General features: G+C 56.3%; 1 protein-coding gene across 3 annotated transcripts in view; it reads left to right on the plus strand.

Annotated features, from left to right (window-relative positions):
• The window catches only part of SYNGR1 (synaptogyrin 1), a 26,893-nt gene extending 5,852 nt beyond the window's left edge, over nucleotides 1-21,041 (plus strand). The window contains exons 2-4 of one of the 3 annotated variants that reach the window (XM_019660566.1): nucleotides 11,130-11,367; nucleotides 12,765-12,910; nucleotides 14,254-14,598. In XM_019660566.1, coding sequence (XP_019516111.1) covers nucleotides 11,130-11,367; nucleotides 12,765-12,910; nucleotides 14,254-14,385 — 516 coding nt within the window. In that variant the 3' untranslated portion in view covers nucleotides 14,386-14,598. Of the gene's footprint in view, nucleotides 1-11,129; nucleotides 11,368-12,764; nucleotides 12,911-14,253; nucleotides 14,599-17,391 lie in introns of those variants that run through there. The other 2 variants (XM_019660565.1, XM_019660567.1) reach the window with 2 other exon arrangements.
• The last annotated feature ends 1,733 nt before the right edge of the window (nucleotides 21,042-22,774 follow it).

Here is a 22,774-nt window from a genome sequence, read left to right on the forward strand (position 1 = left end):
GGGGCCCTCTGGCGTCCCAAGCCAGTTCTTAACCATCGCGCCACTAGGCCGGCCCTAGGTTGGGAACTTTTAGACTGGTTGGTCTTTAAAGAAGTGATGTCAAGAACCACTGTCTCCCCAATGCTTTTTGGGGGCCTGCAGCAGGGAGGCATGGGCCCCGGGTCTATATATGTGAGCAGAGCAGCATCAGTGGAGCCTGGCAGGGCAGCCATGCCCCTGTGTTTCTGGGGGGGCCATCCCTTCCTGGAATGGAATTTTGCTTAGCTCCCCTCTGCAGGAGAGGAGGATATGGGGGAAGGGGTGGCTGGAACAGCCCCAGGCTGTCAGCCCCAGGCTGTTTAGAATGCCATAGTCCAGGAACCCCAACAACCTGGGGTTTCTCAAGTAACTCACGATCGGGGCGGGGTGAGAGGACATGTTCTGTGTCCCGAGTCTTCAGCACCCTGTGGACATCCCTAATTGTAAATTGCACTGTAACCTGGCGTCACCCCAAGACCCCGCTTTCTTGGCAGCCCTCTCAGTGCGGGCTATTCTTTCCCGCTTACCCTCTCTCTGCTGGGCCTGGAGGTGGGGCAGGGTCCCCCTGGCTCCTGAGGCTGTTTCCAGACCATTCTCCCCAGCTTCGAATCTCACAGCAGCACAGGATCAGCCAATCCCCTCACTGTCAGCCAGCCCCAGCTCACTTCTGTCCCTCCAAGATGCCTACCCTTGGTGCCTGCTCTCTCTAGCACCACCTCTGCCTTCATTCCTGGTCATTGTAGTGTCCGCCCCCATGACCCTTCTCAAGCCCTTGGCCTTTTACTTCCTTGGCTTCCCCTCCCCCCACAGTCTTGTCCTCATCTGCCTCAGCCAGCCGCCAGGCGTACCCTAGGCCATTCTCCTGTTGTGCGCACACTCCGGTGACCACCTCTTCCCACCGCTCTGTCTTTCTAGCTCTCCCCCTCTCCTCTGATTCCAGTGGCCCTTGGGCCTCTGAGCCATTGACCCTCCCACTGTGCACTGCCCTCACCCCGGTCTACTCTGTCCCCCTCTCCAGCTTGGGGTCCCCAGTGGCCTCACCCACCTGCTTCTAGCTCTAGCCTTCTGCACTCACCTGGCAAAGCTCTGCTTGTATCCACCCTCAGCCTCCCCAGGTTGTCTCCTGTTCTGGTGGCTCAGGCCAGCCTCCCAAGTGCCACTAGACGTCTTCTCACCTACTCAAGGATTCAGATCTAGCAGTGACATTGACACTCACCATTCCCGACTCCTTTCCTCCTTCCCTCTTCTCCATCCTCGGTGTCGCCCTCCCCACTCTGGCGCCTTCCCATTCGCTTACAGATGTGCGTGATTTCCATCCCTCACCCATTTTTTGAGTCCTTCAGATTTGTCTACAGTCACCGTCTCCAGTGTTTCTCCTCTGGATTCCTGTCACACGCTCCCTGCCAGGCTGTCTCCATTATCCGTGACCTTCACATTGCCAAATCCCATTGCTGATTGTTATTAATGGCTCTCTCAGCTGCATCTGGCAGGCAGTGAGGGGTTTATATGTTCTCCCATTGGACCCAACAGCCGCAGGACGCAGACACCGTGTCATCTTCTATTTAACGTACACGTAGAGCGTGTGCTGGGTGCCTGCCCTTCGGTGAGGGCTCACAATCTGGGGGGGGGGGGATGTGGAGAAACCAGTTACAATACGGAGGTGAGCGCAAGACCCAGAGTGAGGGAACACTCACGTGGGTCAGGGATAGGAGGTGGCAGTAGAGTTGAGATAAGAGGGATGAGACCAGCCAGGCAGAGAAGGGGGAAGGCGTTCCAGGCAGATGGAAGGCATGGTAAAGGCGGAGAGGCGCAGCAGGGCAGTGCCAGGGACCGAGTCTGGTATATCACTGTCGTGTTCCCAGTGCTGGACAGGGCCTGGCATCGCGCAGGGACTCCGCATGTGGGTGAACAATGTTGTGAAGTGCGCTGCCCGGCCCTCCTTCCACCCACCGTCCCTATCCAACTCTCCCACCCAGCCTTAGAGGCCCACCTTAAATGCCACCTCCCCTCTGAGGCCTTTCAGGACTCCTCCAAGCTTGCTTGATCCTCCCTCTTCCTTCCTTCCTTCGTGAACAGCTGTAAGAACTCTCAAAGCAAAGGGCTTTGCTTCTTTTGTGTCTTTCTTCTCTTCTAGAACATGAGGCAGGGCCTGGGACCAGACTATCTTTCTGAAGATCTGGAATTTCCACAGAGGGAGAGAAACGGGGCACAGCGTGAGGCATGTCGGGGCTGGCAGGGCAGAGGCGGGCACGGAGGCGAGGAAGAGCAGACAGCACTTCTTACCGGCCGAAGGCCCTCACAGAGCCTCGGTCTCCCCACCTGTAAGCTGGGGGCGCTCCTGAGGTCCTGCCCAGGAAGGGTGTGCTCAGCCATGCTCAGCTGGTGTTACAACCCTTTTCCAGGGGTGGCATTTCTCACTACCCCCACGAGCTCCCCGCCTCAGAAAGGGCAGAGGTGATAGGAACTGGGGTGGGTGTCTGGTCCCTTCTGCCAAGTGTGAGTCCTGGTGAGACCCCTCTCTGGGTCTCAGTTTCCCCTTTTCTAACGAGGCCCCTGGCCACAAGAGGGCGAGGATGGTGACAGTGTGGAGAGAAGGAGGGGCCTTCACTTCACCCAGGCTATGTCTCAGCACCTTGGGGCCAGGGGCTACTCCCTCAGGCCCCTGTCCAGCAGAGCCCGTTCCCCGACCCCGCCGCTGAGAACTTGAGGGGACAGCTTGCGGAAGATTACAGCTTAATCCCCAGCAGGTCACATCCAAGGCTGCAGAATGTGGTGCCGGGCAGGGGAGGAGAGGAGGGACCCCAGCCACCCCACCCATTCTGCCTCTGCCCTGCAGCCCTGCACGAGGCTCTTCAGGAAGCCGAGTGGCTGTCCAGTGCCCGTCACGCGCCCCTGCCTTGGCTTCAGCTGTTTTCCTCACATGACCTTGGGGAAGTCAGAGCCCCATTCCCACGAAGGGGGCCCTTGGCAGTCTGACTCATCCCTCAAAAGCATGGTGGCACCCTTTTTTCTGCTCAGTCTTTCCCTGGGGCCCAGGAGGCAGGATGGAGGATGTGGGTGGGGACACCGATAGGAAGGCAGGTTCAGGTCATGAGAGAGGACTCAGCAGCCCCCTCGTTAGGGAGTGAACGCTCTGTGTTCACAGGTGTGCAAGCGGGGGCACAAGCCAGGGATGCTGAGGAGGGAGTACACCTTTCTCCTGACTCCCATGCTGCCTGTGCCTCTGCCCATCTGTCAGGCTTGCCATTTGCTCCCCTCAGAGCCTTTCCTGACTCTCCCTGTGGCTCCGAGGGTAAGACCCATACCCAACAACTGAACCAATAAATAGCAAAAAAAAAAAAAGAAAAATTATATGACGTTATGAAGAAAATAAATTGCGGTATTGGAGAATATTGTAGGTCTTGGAGTCAGGTCTGGAGGGCTTCTCTGAGGAGGTGTCTTGCATTGAGATTTGGAGGTTGAGAAGGAACCAGTGGGAGCCAGCCAGGAAGATCTGGGGAACTCTACCTATCCCCGGCTGAGAGAACAGCCAAGTGCAAAGGCCCTGGGGCAGGAATGAGCTGGGGAGGCAGCGAGAAGGGAGTAGAGTGGTAGTAAAGGAACCTCAGGAAGGCAGGAGCCCTGAGGGGTGTGGGGGTGGATAGGTGGGATGGAGCAGCGGGTGGGTGACATGAACTGATTTAGATTTAAAGAGATCTTTCCAACTGCTATAAAGAGGACAGTGCAGGGGTGGGGGTGGGAGTGGACACACAGAAACTAGGAAGCTGCTGTCATCGCCTGGCAAGAGGTGATGCTGGCCTGGACCAGCGTGGGGCGTGGAGTAATTCAAGTTATTTGGGGGAGGCTGAAGCAGTAGCCTGACTGCCAGATTGGATGGGGTTCGAGGTGAAGCCCAGTTTGGAGTCTGAGCAGCGGGGTGGGAGACAGGATGAAGGTGACTTGAGGTCACTGGGAGGCTGGGAGAGCCCAAATAGGGGTATCTCATCCCCTGCCTAGGACAGGGACTGTACCCTCAGCCGGGGGAGGGACTGGTGAGAGCTGCGGTTGGTGAGGGCCCTGGCAGCCTGGAAGTGGGCAGCAGCCGAGACTACAAAGTACAGAACCAGTGAGCAGGTCAGCTAGCTGGCTGTGTGCAATGTGGGACAGGGACCAGGGACTCCTCCCAGCCACTCGGCTTGGAACAGATGTCCCTGTGCAGGGTGAAATGGATGATGTCATTCGGAGCTGGCAGGCTCAGAGGGTCGCGGGCGTCAGATCTCCTCTCTCTACAGTGTGTCTGGGGGAAAGCTCGGCATATGCCTAAAGGTGTTTCAAGCCAGGCCTCTGGGAAGCTCTGGGTGAACAGCTGTGATCTGTATGTGTCCTCCCCGACCCCCCCGCGGGCTGGCTGGGCCCAGCTCTCCCCAGAGCCTGTGTTAGCCCGATGCCCAACAGTGGCCCCAAACGGCCTGCCCGCTCTGTGTGTGGATGTGGAGTAAAGTGGGCCCTGCCCCTCCTGCACTGTGGGCAGGACAGCAGGAGTCCCTCCTGGGTCTCATGCTGATCCTCAAGTTTGGAATCTGGAATTCACTCCTTCAGGGGCAGCAGCTGCAGGTGGCGGCTTGGCTCCCATTCTAGACCGGGGCTGATGGGGGCAGGCCTGGCAGGTGGCCCAGCACCCTGCTTACCTGCCATGGGCCAGCCAGAGCCCAGGCCTCTCCAAGCCTCAGCTTCGCTCTCTGTGAAATGGGCTGAGTAAATCTGCTTTGTGGGGGTGTTTTTAAGTTTATCTTTAGAGGGGTTGGTGAGGATTAAATGAGATGATATTTGTCAGGCACTCCTATCAGTGCAAGGCCCCTGCGGAGGCTGTGGGCTGTCTCAGGGTCTCTGGGGAGACTGTAAATGAGCCCCCAGCAGGAGTGTGTATAGGGCTTAGAGAAGAGTGACTGGGAAGGAAAGTGTCCCAGACCAGGCTGGGAGTCGCCACCTCCCAGCAGGGCTTTGAAGGGTGAGACAGAGTTCACTCCTATTTGAAAGATGAAAAAGGTGGGGAAGGGCTGTTGGGAAGGCCCGAGTAGCAGGTGCAAAATTATCAAACAGTGCCCCCCCAGCGCTCTGGGATGGCTGAGAGGGGATGGGAGGAGGGGAGGCCAGGGCGGGGTCTGGCTGGTCTCTATTTCTGTGCAGAGCTGGATCCCCAGCCCGAGATCCTGAAATTCCAAAATTCTGAGATCCCTTCCGATTTGATTTTGGTGAGTTTGACACAGCTCTGCTCCAAGTACCATCTGGAATCCGTTTTTTAAAAGACCAAGGATTGGATTAGAAACATGGCAAAAAAACACACAGAAAAAACAAAGAGCCTTGGCCCGTTTACCTTGGCGGGTTTTGTTGTTGTTGTTTTTGTTCTTTTAGCATTTTTCTTTAGCTCGAGGGAAAGAGGTTGTTTTTCCTGTGCCTGCGAGTGGCCGAGTGGCCGTGGCTTCTCTGGGTCCTCCCCCGAGCAACCCTCCCTCCATCCTCGCCTGCTTCCAGCTGTGGGTCTGCCTCTGCAGACAGTCCCTGATCCCTGCAGCAGACCCGCCTTGTTAGGATGCTTTCCCAGAGCCTCCGCTGCATAGCATAGAATGTCATTCTGGTTTAATTTCTGGTTCTCTGGGGGCTGCTCTGTGTGCTTCCTGCTGCCCAGGCAGATCTGGCCCTAGCAAGTCACCCCAGAGGCCACAGGGCACCGGCTTGGATTCAGAGACTCCGTCTGCTTTGAGCTGAATCCACCCTAACCAGCTGTGTGACCTGGACAGGTCCCCAGACACGACTGTAAAGTAAGAATAAGGGCATGGTCCTCATGGAGTTAATAAGAGTCACATAGTGGGTCCTGAGGGAGCACCCCCTTTCTCCTGCCATGGACTGTGAGTGGCTGAGGAACAGAAACCGAGGCCCATGCTCTGCTCTTGGGGGGCTCCCTCCCACCCAGGTTGGGGAGATGGCAGCTAAATGGAGAAGTTAAACTGGGGCCTAGGGTCCTGGAGGGAGTTTGCAGGGGCTGATTGTGTGTCCTTGGCAACATTTCTTCCCTTCCCCGAGCCTCAGTTTCCCCACCTGTAGACTAGCAGGCCTGGTCCAGGTGAGGCTTCCAGTCCTGGCCCAGCCCTGCAACTTCTGGGGGCCTGGCGTGCACACCTCTGTTCCTGACTGTCGTCACACCCAACGCCTCCCCTCTTCACTCTCCTTTCACTCCCCACAGCAGACCTGTCCCCAGGTTCTAGTGGCTTTAGCTTAAGGATACACTCAGCGCCCCACCACTTCTCACCGTCACCCTGCGCACGCCGGCCCAGCCCCCTCGTGCCTCACCTGGGCGCTGCTTAGCCCCCGCCAGCTTCCCTGCTTTTGCTTTTGCCCCTACTATCTTTTTTCTCCTTCGTAGCCAAGGTGATTCTTTTCAAACCTAAATCAGATCAAGTCACTCGCTTCCTCTTAAGCCTGTAGTGGCTCCCGAACTCATCCTGCCCCTGAGGGCGCTGGGGGCCAGCCCTGCCTACCCCGGCCCCTGCCTGCCGCACCTCGCTAACTGTGCTGCTGCCACGCTGCCCTCCCTGTGCCTCCTCAACACGCTGAGCTCATTCGCACCCCAGGGCCTTTGCACTTGTGGTGACCTCTCTCTGGAATGTTGGCCTTCTGCTCGAAGTCCACTTCCTCAGAGCCCCCGTCCCCGGTCACCCAGTCTGTCTCCTCTCGCCCGGCTTTATGCCCCTTCAGGACACTTGTTGGGACTTACCTACATATTTGTCGGCTTACTGTTTGTCTCCCTTGGTGAGAACAGGGACCTTGCCGCCTCCTCAGCTTCTTGCACAGGGCCTGGCACATACTAGGTGCTCAGGAAATGCTGTTGAATGAACACCTGCTGGCAAGCCCCAGTTCTCTGGCCTCTGAGATGAGGTCTTCCAGGCCCTGGACACAGGGCCCTATGGGTGTAGAGCTGTCAGCTCCCTGCATAGCACATGCCGAGCCGAGGGGCCGCCTGTCAGCTCACTCCACCTCCACTGAACATAAACAGAAAAGTTAGTGACAGCACAGGACCTGTGGCATGGAAACCGTCTTCCAGAGAGGAAACAGTGAGAATGTGGGGAACAGGTGGGTGGTGGGAAGTACAGGGAGGTGAGGCCTTGACCACCAGCCCCGGCTCCCTGGTCACTGCTCCAGCCACTCTCCTTCTCACTTCTGCCCTTGGCCTCCGCCCTTTCTGCCCGTCTCCCTGAAACATGCTGCCCGCCCTGATCTTTGCAGGGCTGTTTCCTTCTCATCTCAGTTCAAGAACCACTGCGTCCAGCTCCCTTTCCTGAGCGCTTCCCTCCTAGTCCGCTCGTTTAGTGTCAGTCTAGCATGGGGGGGGTGCTTACTCCATGTCATGTGCTGTCTTCCGTGTATGGCCTCATTCATCCCTCACCACAGTCAGTGGTCAGGTGCCATTGTTGCCCACTCTACAGATGAGGGAACTGAGGCTCAGAGAGGTTAAGACACTCGCCCAAGGTCACCCACCAGACAAGTGGCCAAGCTAGGTTTCAGCAAGCGCAGGCAGTCTGACCGACTCTTACCCCGCTCACTCCTGCCCCGCCAGACTGTTAGCGCCCCCACAGCAGGGTCTCCATGGACGCGGTTACCCCTTGATGCTCCCTCCCAGCACAGTGCTGGGCACCGAGAAGCCTCTGATCTGTGATGAATGCCCATGTGTGCCGGAGCCGTGGGGCGGAGAGAAGGGCCAGCGGCCGAGGGGCAGGCAGCAGGGAGCTGGTGTGAGGCCTCCTCTTTCCACTCTGCCCCGGGCCCTGGTGGGTCCCAGGCCCTGGGAGGGGTTTTGATTTGCTCCTTACCCTCTGGGGGACGCATGGTCTGCAGCACTTGCCTCCCGGCCCTCCAGGGCCTCCCTGCTTCTTTCCCCGGAGGGCCCATCTAACGGTCCTCCTCTGCTGTACCCAGAGCCTGGACCCCTGGCTCCCCTTCCACCTCCTCTGGCCTGCTTTTGGAAGGGGGTCTATGCCTGGTCCCACCTCTGGCTACAGCCCCCAGGGAGAGTGTCCGCGAGGAAGTGCTGTGTCTCTCCCCTCCTGTGCCCCTGAGCACCAGACACTCCAGCCACACTGCCTGACCCAGTCACACTGATGCTTCTTCACTGCTGATCCCTCAGGACTCAGGAAGTACCACCCCTTCTTCACGACCCAGCTCCTGTGCTGAGTCAGCCTGGCCAAGTAGAAAAGAGCACAGGGCTGAGAAGCAGTTCAGCCTGCACTGCTAACAACAGCGTCACCTCATTCTGAGCCTCAGTTTTCCGACTCTGTTCATTGGGGGCAGTGCAAATTGCCCTCTCTGGTTCAGGACCTCTGACAGGGCAGAGCTGTGAGCCAGGATGACTGCACTAGGACATTCCCAAATCAGGACTGCTAAATGTGTGGCCCACGGCCCACTTCCGTGCGTGGCTGAACCAAGACACAGCCCCATAATCCTTTTTCTTTTTTTAATTGAAGAAAAATTCATGTAACATACAATAAACCATTTTAAAGTGTACAATTCAGTGGCAGTTAGTGTATTCACAGTGTTGTGCTACCACCACCTCTCCAGTTTCAAAACTTCCTCATCATCCCGTAAAACACCCCGTTGCTATTGAGTAACCACTCCGCATTCCCCCCCGCCCCCACGCCCCTCAAGCCTGCTTTCTGTCTCTGTTATGCATATCATACATACAAGAAATCATGTAATACTGACCTTTTGTGTCTGGCTTCTTTCACTCCTTTTTTCGCGTGTTTTAAGATTCATCCGGTTGTAGCAGGTGTCAGAACTGTGGTCCTTTCTATGGCTGAGTAATATTCCATCGCGTGGATATGCTATGACTTCTACTCATTCATCCACTGATGGACATTTGGGTCAGAATCCTTCTGAACACAGAGAACAATGAACCAGTGGTCCCCCAACTTTTGATCATGTACCCCTTCAGGAAAAAAATTTTTGAATCCTCCCATTAAATGTAGATTTATTTGTTTTATATATGTTACTACTACACTAATACATGCAGTGCATGATAAAATTCATGTAAAGGACAGACGTCTTAAAAAGATAAGATAAAAAAATAATAATGCTTCTCATATTTTCCCCTGACCTGCGTGGGTGATAACTGAGGCTGAAAATATATTTGGCTTATATTGAAATTGAAGTTTCTTATTATAAAAAACTTGGAATGCAAAAAGGAGTGGAAAATGGACAATAAAAATGCCCTCTGGCCTCTGCCTTCTTGTGTGTGTGTCCGCTGGGTCTGAGCCTCTTCATCCTCACAGGTCCAGGGCAGGTGGGAGGCAGGAGGAAAACGCATGAACTGTAGAGTCAGGTCCCTGGGTTTGAAGCCAGCCTTGCCACTTACCAGTTATGTGACTCCTGGCACATTAACCGATACCTGCACTTTATTTTATTTTATTATTATTGTTTTTTAAAGATTTTTATTGGGGAATTGGGGGATGGGAACAGCGCTGGAGAATTGGGGGAAGGGGAACAGACAAGTTGCTATCCTTTTGTTCTTTTGTTCTTCAGTCTAGTTGTGGAGGACGTTGCTTCACTGGCCCAAGTTGGCACCATCATTGCACTCTTCCCGGGTGAGGCAGATTAGTTGCTGGCTTCTGGACGGCCGCTCACTGCGGCTGCTGGCCGCTCACTGCGGCTGCTGGCTACACACGGTAGCCCGTGGCAACCCACTGCAGCAGGGGCTGCAGCCTATGCTGTCGCTGGTGACTCATGGCAGCCCAGTTCCAGGTTGAGCTGTTGTTCAGCATTTTAGCTGTAGAGGGCAGTGTCACTGGCCCTCATATGTGGGATCCGAACCGGGGCCCTCTGGCGTCCCAAGCCAGCTCTTAACCAACGCGCCACTTGGCCGGCCCCGATACCTGCACTTTAAATGCCTCATCTGCAAAATGCTGGTGATGCTGATTTTGTGTCAGGTAGCTCTCGCTGTGTAGCAAGTCACCCAAAAATGTAGTGGTTTAAAACACAAACCTTGGTCATCTCACAGTTTCTATGGTCAGGAATCTGCTTCGCTATGTGCCGCTGCCTCAGGGTCTGTCACAGGCTATAACTGTGGTGTCAGCCAGGGCCACAGTCTCATCCGAAGGCTGAGGATGGAGCCATTTTTAAACATGCTTACGCGGTGCTGGCAGGACTCGCCTCCTTGTGGGCTGTTGGGCTGAGGGGCTCAGTTCCCTGCTGGCTGTTGGCCGGAGGCCTCCCTCAGTTCCTTGCCAGGTCGGCCTCTCCATAAGGCAGCTCAAAACATGGCACCTGCTTCCATCAGAGCGAGCAAGTGAGGGGGTTAGAGAAGGTGGGCAAGACGGAAGCCAGAGTCTAGCTCACCACAGAAGTGACATCCCATCACTTTTTGCCATGTTCTGTAGCAGATCGCTAGACCCAGCCTACAGTTCAGGGGAAAGCGTCTGCACAAGGCATGATTACCAGTAGGTGGGGGTCCTGGGGCCATCTCAGCTGGCTGCCAACCCACCTGAAATAGACCTGTTGGGGAGGGTTGTTGGGGGCGTTAAATGAGGTACCATGTGTAACACACTCAGGGTGTTATAGGTTGCCCTGTAATTGGCAGGATTGTCACTAGTGTTATTTTCATCCATCATGCCTTCCGCTTGCCAGAGCCTGGGCAACAGGGAAGGGGGTGGGACCCAGGACAGGGCCTGAGACCCCAGAACAGCCTGTGGCTCTGTGGAGGGGAGGGGAGCCGAGATGGGGTGGAGGCGTAGCAGGTTCATGGCCCAGGAGGGCATGAGGCGTCTGGTTCTGGGGGCCCAGGTGCAGTCCTAGAGGAACCTGGTGTCAGGGCCCAGGAAGACCTCTCAGGACCTGGCTGGTGGGGCTGAGCCACATCTGCGGTCAGAGGGTCCTCAGTGTGGGGCTGAGGAAGGAAGCCATGGACTCTGCCCTGTGCTATGTTACCCCAAGCCCGCCCTCTGAAACACCTGCTGTTTGAGGTGAAGAGGGCTCACGGAGGGGCAGGTAGCAGGCTGAGGGCTATTGGTGGCTCCCCAACCAGGGCTGGTAGTGGGTGGGACCTGCCCAGGTCTCATGCCTGCCCCGCCCCTCCCTGCCCCCCTCAGGTGTTTTCCATCGTGGTGTTCGGCTCCATTGTGAACGAGGGCTACCTCAACACCCCCTCGGAGGGGAAGGAGTTCTGCATCTACAACCGGAACCCCAATGCCTGCAGCTACGGCGTGGCCGTGGGCGTGTTCGCCTTCCTCACCTGCCTGCTCTACCTGGCCCTGGATGTGTACTTCCCACAGATCAGCAGCGTGAAGGACCGCAAGAAAGCCGTCCTGTCAGACATCGGTGTCTCGGGTGAGCCCCCACCCCAGAGGGCACCCCCTCCACACAACAGAGTCTGCAGAGGGCTGTCCCAGCCCTATTCCCGTTAATCCTCACGCACACCTATGCGGCCGGTGAAGGGACAGGCTTGGGGTCACAGGACTGGCGACCGGGAAGGGTAGGACCTGGGCTAGCCTGAGCCTCCAGAGCAGCCCACAGCTCCACAGCGGGGAGGGCAGTGCGGCATCCAGGGAGCCGTCTCTGCTCTGAGTGGCCTCTTCTGTGCCACCTCCCTGGTGGAGCCTCATGAGAACTAAACAGCAGTGACTGGAGGCCCTGGCGCACGGTAGGTGCCCTGGGAGGGTCAGAGCCTGGAGCTGGAAGCTGATGTGACCTGCTGCCCTTGCCTTTCACAACCGGCCTTGGCAGAGGAACGCTGAGCTTGGTCCCACGAGTCCAGAGAATCTGACTGGTAGAGGCTTAGGTTGGGGGTCAGTAAGACTTCCAGTCTCTCTGGCCTAAGGTCATGGTCCCAGGTCTCTGGTGGGGCCCTCCCCCCATTTCCAGGCCTGGGACCCTCAGAATGAGCCCAGCAGCAAGGTCTGGGGTCCCTTAGATTTGAAGGAACTAGAACATAATTAATAGTTCTCAAACTGTATTCCGTGGAGCCCCAGGGTTCCCCAGCAGTGCCTCTGGGAGGGACTAGGCTCTAGACACCCCACCCCCTGGGCGCACACACACACTCTGTGTGAGCAGCTCTGGTCCTCTCTGGATATGACCCTGGGCACCATAAAAGATCTTGTCACCACAAGGTTCCCACTGCTGAACTCTCCAGATCTCGGCTCTCAAAGGGCCCCTCACTAACCTCGGGGACTATAAAGCTGCAAGCCCATTAGACGCTGAGACTCAGACCTGCCAGAGTTGAGCCCCTCCCATCCTCCTCCCCTTGCCCAGTTCTCTGTGAGGCTGTAGTGGGGGGTGGGTTGGGGGTGCTCCTCCCAGAATGCTATAGGCGTTGGAGTGGACGGTGGGCGCGTCAGGGATAGCTGGGAAATCTGTGTTTGGCTGAGATTGGAGAAATGCTGGCCTAGGCTGACGGACTTTTTCTCCCTCCTTCCCTCCCCCCTCTCCCCCTCTTTCTCCCTCCCTCTCCCCCCCCCTTTCTCCCTCCCTCCCTCCTCTCACTGCCCCTGGCTCTCCCTGGGCCCTGGCTGTCTCCTTTCCATGGTCTGTCTCTGGCTGTGCATCTGACTGGCCTCCCTGTTCTCACCTTCCCTTCCCTGTGCGCCCCTCTCTGCCCCCCACACACACACTTTGGGGGTGGGGGAGCATGGGAGACGTGCTCTATTCCTTGGTTTCCCCATTTCCTCCCCATTCGCCCTCTCTCCCCATGCGTGGCCTGCTCTGCCTGACTCTGGTGGGCACCTCAGCCTTCTGGGCCTTCCTCTGGTTTGTGGGCTTCTGCTACCTGGCCAATCAGTGGCAGGTCTCCAAGCCCAAAGACAACCCGCTGAACGAGGGGACAGATGCGGCCCGGGCCGCCATCGCCTTCTCCTTCTTCTCCATCTTCTCGTGGGTGAGTATACAGCCCACACTTGCCCGCCCAGCCAGGCTCCTGGGCTGGGGCCTCCCATCGGGCTGGGGCCTCCCGCATAGCCAGGGACTCCATTCTCTTCTCTCCTCAATGTTCACGGCGGGAGGGCTTCCCCCTGAGGAAGGAAGCTGTTGTCACTGCCAATGAGGACAGTCGCATGGTGATGGCAGACCCTTGTGCAGAGCGCCCACCATGGCAATTGGGTGGTGGGCAGACGAGGAGGCTGCAGCCTGCTCAGGAAGATAAAGCTTTGAGGTTCCAAAGCTGGGAAGGAGCCCAGGCCTTGGAGTCAGGATACCTAGGTCACACCTTGGGGCAGCCTCCAATTTTCTGAGCCTCTGTCTCCCCATCTGTAAAATCAGGGTATTGGATTTGGCGGAGGCTGTCATAAACTCAGCTGCCCGCTGGGCAGGACATGTGAAGGTGCGAGCAGGCCGGGTGGCAAGCCTACACCCACCCCAAAAGGAAACTCTCTGCTCGGCCCCCATACTGAAGCAGGAATAAGCACCCACAGCCTCTTCTGTTTTCCAGAGAAGCCAAAAATCTGAACTTCTGTATGAAATCTGATCTTTATGTGTTAGCAATTTATTCAGATTAAAAAAAATATTTGTGGGTCAAGGAGATCATGTCTCTGGGACCCACTGGCCAGAGGGAGGCCCTGTGGCTTCTAAACCCAGAGGTCTCGACAGCAAGACTGCCCCTGGAATTGAGATTCCAGGTCATCTCCATGGATTTCTTTTCTCCTCATCTCCCTCCTGTAGCTATCTGAGGCCACATGGCTCCATGCCCCCACCCTAGGGCTCTCCCCCATCCCCTTTGGGCTGTCCAGTAATCCTCAGCCCAACCCTCTGCAGGGAGGGGCCTCCAGGGCTCTCTGTAGGCAGCCAGCCCCCCTCTGCCCTCACCCTCCTGGTCCTGCGCTGGGGCAACTTCTTTCTCTTTTTGAGGGCTCCTAGATATTGCTCCTGGAACCCCGCCCCCGCCCCCCCTACAATATTGGGAGCTAGTTTGGAGGAGAGCTGTGATTCAGGCCCCAGCACGCCAGCCATGAGCACTCCAGATCTCTGTGTCTTCAAGGCTGGGCAGGAAGAACCAGGTGACCCCAGGGATCTCAGACCAGAGAAGGTGCCCTGAAAGTGGGGTCCACTCAGCCCTCCTGGGAGGAGTTTGGGAGCAGTGAGCCCTAAGATGGGGGTAGGGCTCACAGGGGAGGAGTGGGTGAATGGACAGCTGGACTTTCAGGGGGTGGGTCTGAAAGCCTGACTGACAGGTGCTCCCTGGCCCACTGAAGCCTGCTTCTCTGCTGGCTCCTCTGCCCTTCCCAGCTCTTCCCTGCTGTCCTCACCCCTGCTCTCTCCTGGCAGAGCCTGACCGCAGCCCTGGCCGTGCGGAGATTCAAGGACCTTACCTTCCAGGAGGAATACAGCACGCTGTTTCCTGACTCGGCACAGCCATAGGCCTGCCCAGCTCCCAGAAGCAGGGAGCCCTGTGTCCTGCCACGTGGCAGGGTTGTGGGGACAGTCCGCTCCCTGGAACGGCCAGGAGGCCAGGGCGTACAGGGCAGTGAAAGGCTGGCTTGAGAGGCCAGTTAAGACTCGCCACTCCGTCACTCACTGCCTCCTTTGTTTATTCTTCGTGTGTCTGTTCATTTAGTAAACATTTATTGAGCAGCTGTTTTGTGCCTAGTGATGAATCAGAGAGGGTCCCTGGCCCCAAGAGCCCACAGGCTGGGGAGGGGAAGAGAGACAAACCAAAATCTCCCCCAAATGGACTGCCACGGGCTATTTGAGGGTTGGAGCGTCCATACATGGGCTGCCAGGGTGATGAGCCATGGATGGTGTGGGAGCCTGTCCCATGGCTGTGGCACGAAGGCTGATGTTGATCTTACAGTCCCCGCGAAGGCTGACTGCCAAGGGGGCTTGGCCGAGGACATCAGAGGACTCCCGGCCCAGCCCTGCTCTCATGTGCTGTGTGACCCTGGGCAAACCCCTGCACCTCTCTGAGCCTCAGTCCACTTCCCTGGACTGAGGAGTGATAAGGGACCAACCTCTCAGGGCTGTTGTGTGGATGAAACAAAGGTTGGCACAGAGTTGCTCAATAAATGTAGGCTCTTTTGTTCTTTCATTCATTCACTCATTCATTTATTCATTCACTCATTCATTCATTCACTCATTCACTCATTCATTCACTCATTCTCTCCAAGGTGTCAGGGACACCTCTGTAATCTCAACTTTGGGGGTGAACCTCATGTGGTGAGTCCTGTTCTTCTAAAGGACTTTGGCCTCCAGTTCTGCACAGGTTCCCTTCTTGAGGCCCTCAGCTGCCTGGGCAGGAATCCAACTATCCCTCCACTCTCTGCAGGAGTCGAGGAGGTAATGGAGCACAAGCAGGCTCTCAGAGCAGAGCACACAAAGAATGAGCTTCCCGACACTGGAGGCATACAAGTGCAGGCTGCTTGCAGCCCAGTGGAGAGGCTCCAGAGAGTGTACCTGCTCTGAAGAAGCAGAGCCAGGTGGATCACCAGGTCCCTGGGCTCTGAGCAGAACTCTGAGCCTTCCCTTTGCACCCCAATCCAGCAGGGGCCCACGCCCCTCCTTTGCTCCTGTCTTGTGGCCCCTTAAACTTGATGGTGAAGGGAGGCGTTGACTTAGTGAGAGCAAAGGAGTCCCCACGTAGCCAGCACTAGGTGTCTGTAGCCAGAGGCACCTCCCTGATAGGATCCACTGAGGTCATCTGCTCTAGTCCTCTGTCTGCGTGCAGGAAACCAGCCTGCACAGTAGACTCAGGGAGCTCTGGGCGAACCAGGTCTGCAGATGTGCCTCTCAGGGACTCAATTCATTCATTCCCCGTGTGCTCTCTGGGCTTGCCAATGGCTCAAAGGTACTGAAGACCTGGCCGCTACCCCAGGGCCTTTTCACCTCCCTGCTTCTCAAGGCTCCTGCATCGGAGTCCCCAGCAGCCAGGACCTCATACCAACATAGTAGGAAATACAAGAGGGCCATGCCTGATTTCCTCAGCCCAACTCCTCTAGCCCCGCCCTTCCCAGGCCCCTGACACTTTGCTTTAAACAGCCACTTCCCAGCAAGGGCCGCCCCTCAGAGTTTTCTCCAGTGACACAAATCAAAAGTTAATGCCTGATCACTGGGCTTCTAGAATCAAATGCCAAGCACCTGCCTCTGACCTGATGACCCTTTTGGGTCCCTGGTTGATTTAGTGCCTTGTCAGGGTGCTGGTCAAATGGAAGGAGGTGGGAAGAGCCCTGGCCTAGGAAGGGACAGGACCCCTATGTTCAGGTCTGGCTTCTGGTGCTAACTTTGCCTTGAGGCCTCCCTTCTGTAGGCCTTAGTTTCAGCCCCGAAACGGGTATGCAGAGTGTTAGCATTTTTCTATCACAGGCAGATTACCTGGGCTGGAAAGATCTCGAGCGAGGCCTTCAATGTAAACCTATAAACTTTTTTCAATGGTAGATTGAATGTATCTCCTAGCTTGGTGTGGTTACGGTCATTGTCCTTAATAATAATACAATTGCTTTTAAGAAAAAGGACTTCCCACCTAGGCGTGTATGCTATAGATAAGTTTCTCCCAACGCTGACTTCAGTGGTCAGATAAGGTTGATGCACATGGCTTGCTGCAGTTTCCCCCTTGGGGATCCCAGCATACATTAAATAGCCAAGGCTCTGACAAGTCCTATGGTCCTGAAATGTGTTTCACTCTGTTTAACTTAGTTTCCCAAACTCATTTGACCAAGTTGTTTCAGTTAGAATTAGGTTCAGCAGCAAATGACAGAAATCGCCAGTAACAGTGGTTTAAATGAAGATCAAGTCTGGGGGGACAGTCCAGGGTTGGCGTAGTGGCTCCAGAAATCTTTAGTAACCAGGCCTCTTCCGTCCCTACAAGTTGGCTCCTGGACCTCATGGTCCATTGTGGCAACTAGAGTTCCAGCTATCACAACTGCATTCCAGGCATTGGGTCAAAGGGTGGGACAAAGAACTTGGGGTGACCCACTGGCCAGAACTTAGTCATTTGGCTGCACCAATTTTAGGAGATGCCAACAGTTCTCTGTCACCAAGAAACTTGTTTTCCCCATTGTACATAACACCCCTGAGACACGGTTTGAGAAGGAAGTTGTGGCCCTTTGGGCCATTTTAACACTCCACAGTGGAGACAGTAGCATTTTTGGTGGCCCAGAGTGACCTCTGAGATTGGGGGACATGGAGCAAGTGACATCTGAAGTTCTTTCTGGCTAGATGATACGGCTCTGGGCCTCTCCAGGACTGGCTGCAGAGACGGCCTCCCTTCCCTCAGTCAGGTGTGGGTTCATCTTTGGTGCTTTGAGGATATTTAACCCTCTATTGCCTGTGTCCTGTGAACTAACTGCCACTAACTAACCCAGTGCTCTTGTCTGTCTCTCCCCTAACCGCCCCCTCCCGCCTGTCCTCATCCCCACCGGCCTCCATCCCCAGGCGGGCCAGGCTGTGCTGGCCTTCCAGCGTTACCAGATTGGCGCCGACTCGGCCCTCTTCTCCCAGGACTACATGGACCCCAGCCAGGACTCCAGCATGCCTTACGCCCCCTACGTGGAGCCCAGCGCTGGGCCAGACCCCGCCGGCATGGGCGGCACCTACCAGCAGCCAGCCAACACCTTCGATACCGAGCCCCAGGGCTACCAGTCGCAGGGCTACTGAGCCGCAGTGACCACCTGCCCCCGCCTCCCCATGTCCCAGCTGCCCCCTACTCCCCTCCCTCCACACCCGACCCCCGCTCCCTCCCAGGCTGCCCTGCCCAGCACCTCACCAGCCTCCTGGTTGTTACGCTGAGGTCCAGGGCAGCTCAGGGCAGGGTGGGACAGTAAGGTGTGTGTGGGGTGGTGTTTACATGTGTGTGCAAGTGTGTCCAGCAGGGGCCTGGGGTGTTGACATTCATTTGTTGTATCATGGAGCATTCATTGAGTGCCTACTGTGTGTCCGGCCCATGCTCAGCATGGTTGTGAAAGAGAAATGGTCTCTGAGAAGGAGGAAGATGAGATGTGGAGGAGGCCCTGTTGGTACCAGCGGTAGGAATGGTGGGAAAGGTAGACCGGGATGATGCTGGGAAGGTTTGAATGCAGGGTGAGTGTAAGACACTGGGGGCTGCCATCTGCTAGGAGTGGTACAACAGCCCTGCTAGAAGTGTTGAGGCTGTCTTCATTTTATGGCTGAGGAAACAGTCCTGGAGAAGTCAACATCACTTGCCCAGGGTCACCTAGGCAGCCAGTGACGGAGGTGGGGCCAAGCCCAGGCCGCCTGACTGCAGAGCACCTGCTGTCCCCTGTCCTCCCTGCCTTCCCTCATCCCCGAGCTTGGGGCGCCACTGCTCAGTGCTCCCGTTACTCTGGGAGGCCTTGGGGACCGCAGCCCGTAAGACACCCTGATTCTGCTGCAAGCTAGGGGCCTGTTCTGCCCCGGCTCTTCCCCAGCAGGACAGCCCTGCCTCCAGGCCCTCTCCCCGCATCCCTACCGGCCCCTCCCAGGGTGGGAGTTTCCCTGTGTACCACTCCGTGCTGTGTGTGTCCTCCCCTTTGTGGACTCCCGAAGGACTGGCCACTGTCCCTGCCTCTCGGATGGGCTCACTAAGACCCTTCTCAGGGCTGGGTAGACAAGGGGGCCCAGAGGGGAAAGCAGCCGGCCTGAGGTCACAGTGAGTGGCAGGGCTGGACTTGCTGTCTGGGTTCCTTGGCCCCAGCCACCCAGCAGGTGTCCCAATTCCCTGCCCTTGTGACCTCCCAGGAAACGGAACTGATCTGGGACAGTCATCTTCCCCTGGCCTTCCAGAAGGCCTGCCGGGGGACCGGTGTCCCCGTGGAAGGCTGAGTAGAGTGGACGGGTTCTGGACGCTAGAGTACTTGCTGTGGGACAGACTGCCCCAAGATGAACAGTGAGAGCCCCTGATGCATGGTAGGCCCAGGGAGGCCATGGGCTGTAGGGGAGAGGGTCGCAGGTGACCCCAAGGCTCAAGGAGGGTTGTGGGGGGCAGGGGAGGGGCTTTTGCACAAGGTGGGCTCTTCACTGAGCCTTAAGGGATGGAGAAGCCTTCAACAGTGGAGAGCAGTGCGAGGAGACCTGGGCCCAGTGCCAACCACCAGCACCACCTGCCCCCCACAAGAACCCTAAGAGGCAGGTAATAGTCACTCACCCATTGATTCAGCAGTTATGGGCCCCTGTGCTGGGGCTAAGGCGCTGATAGTCGATCAGAGAGGAGCACCAAGCCAACACTGGACCAGGGTGCGTTAGCGGGCAGAGGCCTGTGGGAGAGCACAGTGGACTGAGGCTCCCCGAGTAGGGTCCTGGGATGGCAGGACTTAGCACTGCAATGAGGGAAGGAGAAGGAATTTCCTGGGCAGAGAAGTGAAACCGCTGTCCCCACTTAACAGAAGGGGAAACAGACTCAGAGCGTGAGTTAGCAGCGAGGCGTGGATCCAAACTTAGGTCTGTCCCAGTCCTCCCAAGGGGCAGCAGTGACGAGAGAGGACCCCAGGCAGCTGGTTGTTTCTGACTTGAGTTTTCCACATCTGGGAAGGGGGTTATGTCTGTGGTTCCTTCTGGATGGCCCAAGTGGGGGCAGAAGGGAGTCATGGTATCCGCCAGGCTGTAGCAGACCAGAGGTTTGCAGAGCAGGTACGGGTGTAGGTGGGTGTGGATGTGTTTCTGGGAGAAGTACTGTGCCCATGCAGGAGGCTGTGAGAAGTCCCTCCCCTCCCCCACTCCCCACCAAAACCCTCCCCTGCTGGTGGGAACTAGGAGACCCCATGGTGCTCTCCATCTGTTCTCCCTGAGTAGCAGCCAGCTCTGGTGACACTGGGCTGCAGGGCAGGGTACATTTAAGCTTCACCCAGTCCCTGGGTGTTTATTGCAGACTCTCCCTGCCGCCCCAGCCTGGGAAAGTTTATAAGACCCCTGCCAGGAGTGGGGGGCACTGAGTCATCGCACTCAGCATTCCTCACCTGTCCTCAGGTACAGCCCAGACACGATCCCACCAGTAGGCTGGGCGCTGGCCCGGGCCAGCCCATGGTGGAGGTGAGACACGGAGGGCAGGGTTTGGATGAGACCCAGGCCTCCTGATTCTCCTACTGGCAGGTCGGTGGGGAAGCCTTGTTCTTCCTGTTAGCTGAGGACACCCTGGGAACCTCAAAGCCTGTGCTCACAGGCCGTCGGCATCCCCTTTTCTCTCCCTGCTGTCCCCCTCTGCCTCTCCCTTTCCTGCTTCCAAGTCTTTCCTGGGGGAAAGCCCCCTGCATCCTGACCTTACAGAGTTTGGGTTCCCTCCTCTCTTCAAGCACAAGAGACGGCCCAGGAAAACTGGGTTCCACATGAGTTTAGAGCTGCAAGAGTTGGGCCTGGAAGACGGTGACTTGTCCAAAGTCAAGCACAGAGCTAGAGGTTCAGGGTCCAGGTCTCCTGCCTCTGAGGTGACACTCGTCTTGCACAGTCACAGGCTGTCTGCCTGGGTGTGGCTCCTGGTCCACCTGAGGTTGTAACAATTGAGGGACTAATTCCCAGGAGACTGACATCTGCTCCCCACTCCAACCTTCCCTGGTGATTCTTGATCTTCAAAGACCTTTGTGGGGTCCCAGGCTTTCCCCATGTAACCAAGAGCCCCCATTTGTTACCCCTTGGGGGCCCCCTAACCTTGGCCCAAGACCCCTTTGACTCTCTAAGGAGCATCCCTTCCAAGAATTTGTGAAAAGGTGGGCTGGTCCAGCCGTCTCCCGGCGCTGTCTCTTGATGTGACACTCCCCCTCCCCTGGTGCCCACAGCCCTTGTCTGGGAGCCCCCGGCCCCTCCTGCAGCGTTACTGCCTGTGAATAGTATAAATATATATATTTTCTATATATAAGATGCATAATATAAGGCTCCACAAATATATCTCTGTGTGTGTGCGTGTGTGCAGTGAATGGCGGTCCCCATCCTGGGTCCCCACTCTGGACTTCCCCACCACCTGGTTAAGTCTCTCAAGAGTGAATCCAGTGGCCCTGTGGCACCCTCTTTTATGACATCCGTCCATTTGTGGTGAACCAAGTGAAGGTGGTGACTTCTGGTGACAGTAATAAAGTGAAGACTCAAAACCCACCAGCGGATTGCAGTGTGTCACGGTGTGTTTTTGTTCTTTGTGAGTGTGGCTTGGGACTGCCCATCGCTGTCTCTCCTTACCTGGGACATGCTTTATTTGTTCATCATTATTTAGCAAAAAATAGAATCATTACAGTTGAAGCCAGCACTCCCCAAACTTCACATGTGTGCGCACACACACAGGCTTACACGTGCACGCACACGTCACCATTCCTTATCTCGGCCCCTTCCCCACCCCCAACTTTACATGTGTGCACACGCACGCACACAGGCATACGCATGTACGCACACACCCCATCACCATTCCCTATCCTGGTCCCTTCCCCAGCTCCCAGGGGCAACCAGGATTAGGAGCTTGGCCTCATTTCTTTCGGACCATTCCCATGCTTCGACGTATGCATATGTTTGCAGGACGCTGCTTTTAAAGTTAGTGGCCCCAAGCTGGCACAATATTTATCCAGACCCTATAAAGCGCCAGATGCTGCGCTGGGCCCTGGGTATTCAACATGGAACAAGGCAGATGACCTGCCCTCAGAGATGTTTCCAGCAGGGGAGATGGACGTTAATCCCACATGCAAGCAACAATGTAAACTGTTAAGTACTGAACGAAAGTCATCAGATGCAGTCTAGACCAGGGCACAATGCAGCGCCTCTGAGCAGGTGACTCAGACCTGAGCTCTCTAGGATGAGCAGGGCTTTGCTGGCAAGGAGGTGGGCTAGTGAGTGTTCTGGAGAGAGGAACTGAAACACGAGGTCCCTGGCTGGGAAGACCTCGGGAGCGGCAGACATGTAGAAGGAAAGAATGAGGAGGGAAGGCCAGGGGGTACTCAGGTCCCATGGCTAGGAACCTGAGGCCCCCGTAGGAGGTCTGGTTCATACTAAGTGATGTGGAACCACAGTAGGATGGGTGACCATCCCGGTGTGTGCTTTAAAGACGACTCTGGTGGTCAGATTGCAGTCAAGAGATGGCTGCTGCCCGTTGTTTAGACAGGGTCAGTATGGTGATGGGAAGAGTAGAAGTCAAGATATATTTGAGGAAGCAGCCAATCAGTAAATGATGGACTGAGGAAAGGAGGGTGTGAACGATTCTCATATAGAAGAAGCGCCCACAGGGAGGAGCAGGTGACCTCTGGCCTCTGTATGGGTCTGTCAATCAGGGTGCTGGCCACACCCACACTCCTGTTCATCTGCAAGTCCCACCTTAGTCCCGCTCTGATAAGCATCACTAGGGCTCTGATTGGACAGAGGTGAATATCTGATCCACTGGTGGCCCCTTCGTAGGCTGACAGGTTCCAATGTCTTGGTGCCAAGGTCCTTACAACAGGGGCCGATGACTAAGCCAATCACATTGCTTCCCTCCACGATGGTACAGAGGGATTGGTCAATCAGGGTGGGAAGAAACTCTGGAAGAGGTGAGGGTTCAGAGAGAAAGTGGAGAGAGTGGCAGGTTCCAGTCTACCCAGGTTCTACGCCCCCTTAGCCTTAGGAGGTCTGGGGGCTGCAACTGCTTGCAATCAAAAGAGCCCCATAGTCAACTGTAATTGAAAAATAAAATAATTCGAAAAAAAAAAAGAGCCCCACCACCCCCGGAAGGCCTACCCTTGAGGCAGCCCACCAGAGCAGACCCTTGGGACACCATGGGCGGTGCTCTAACTCCCAGTCAAGCCTCACATCTTGCTCAACCTGGGCCTCACCTGACTTCCCCCCAGTCTTTAAGATGAATGGAATTGTGATCACTTAA

This window comes from Hipposideros armiger, unplaced genomic scaffold (genome assembly GCF_001890085.2).
Source record: "Hipposideros armiger isolate ML-2016 unplaced genomic scaffold, ASM189008v1 scaffold_321, whole genome shotgun sequence".
NCBI lineage: Eukaryota > Metazoa > Chordata > Mammalia > Chiroptera > Hipposideridae > Hipposideros > Hipposideros armiger.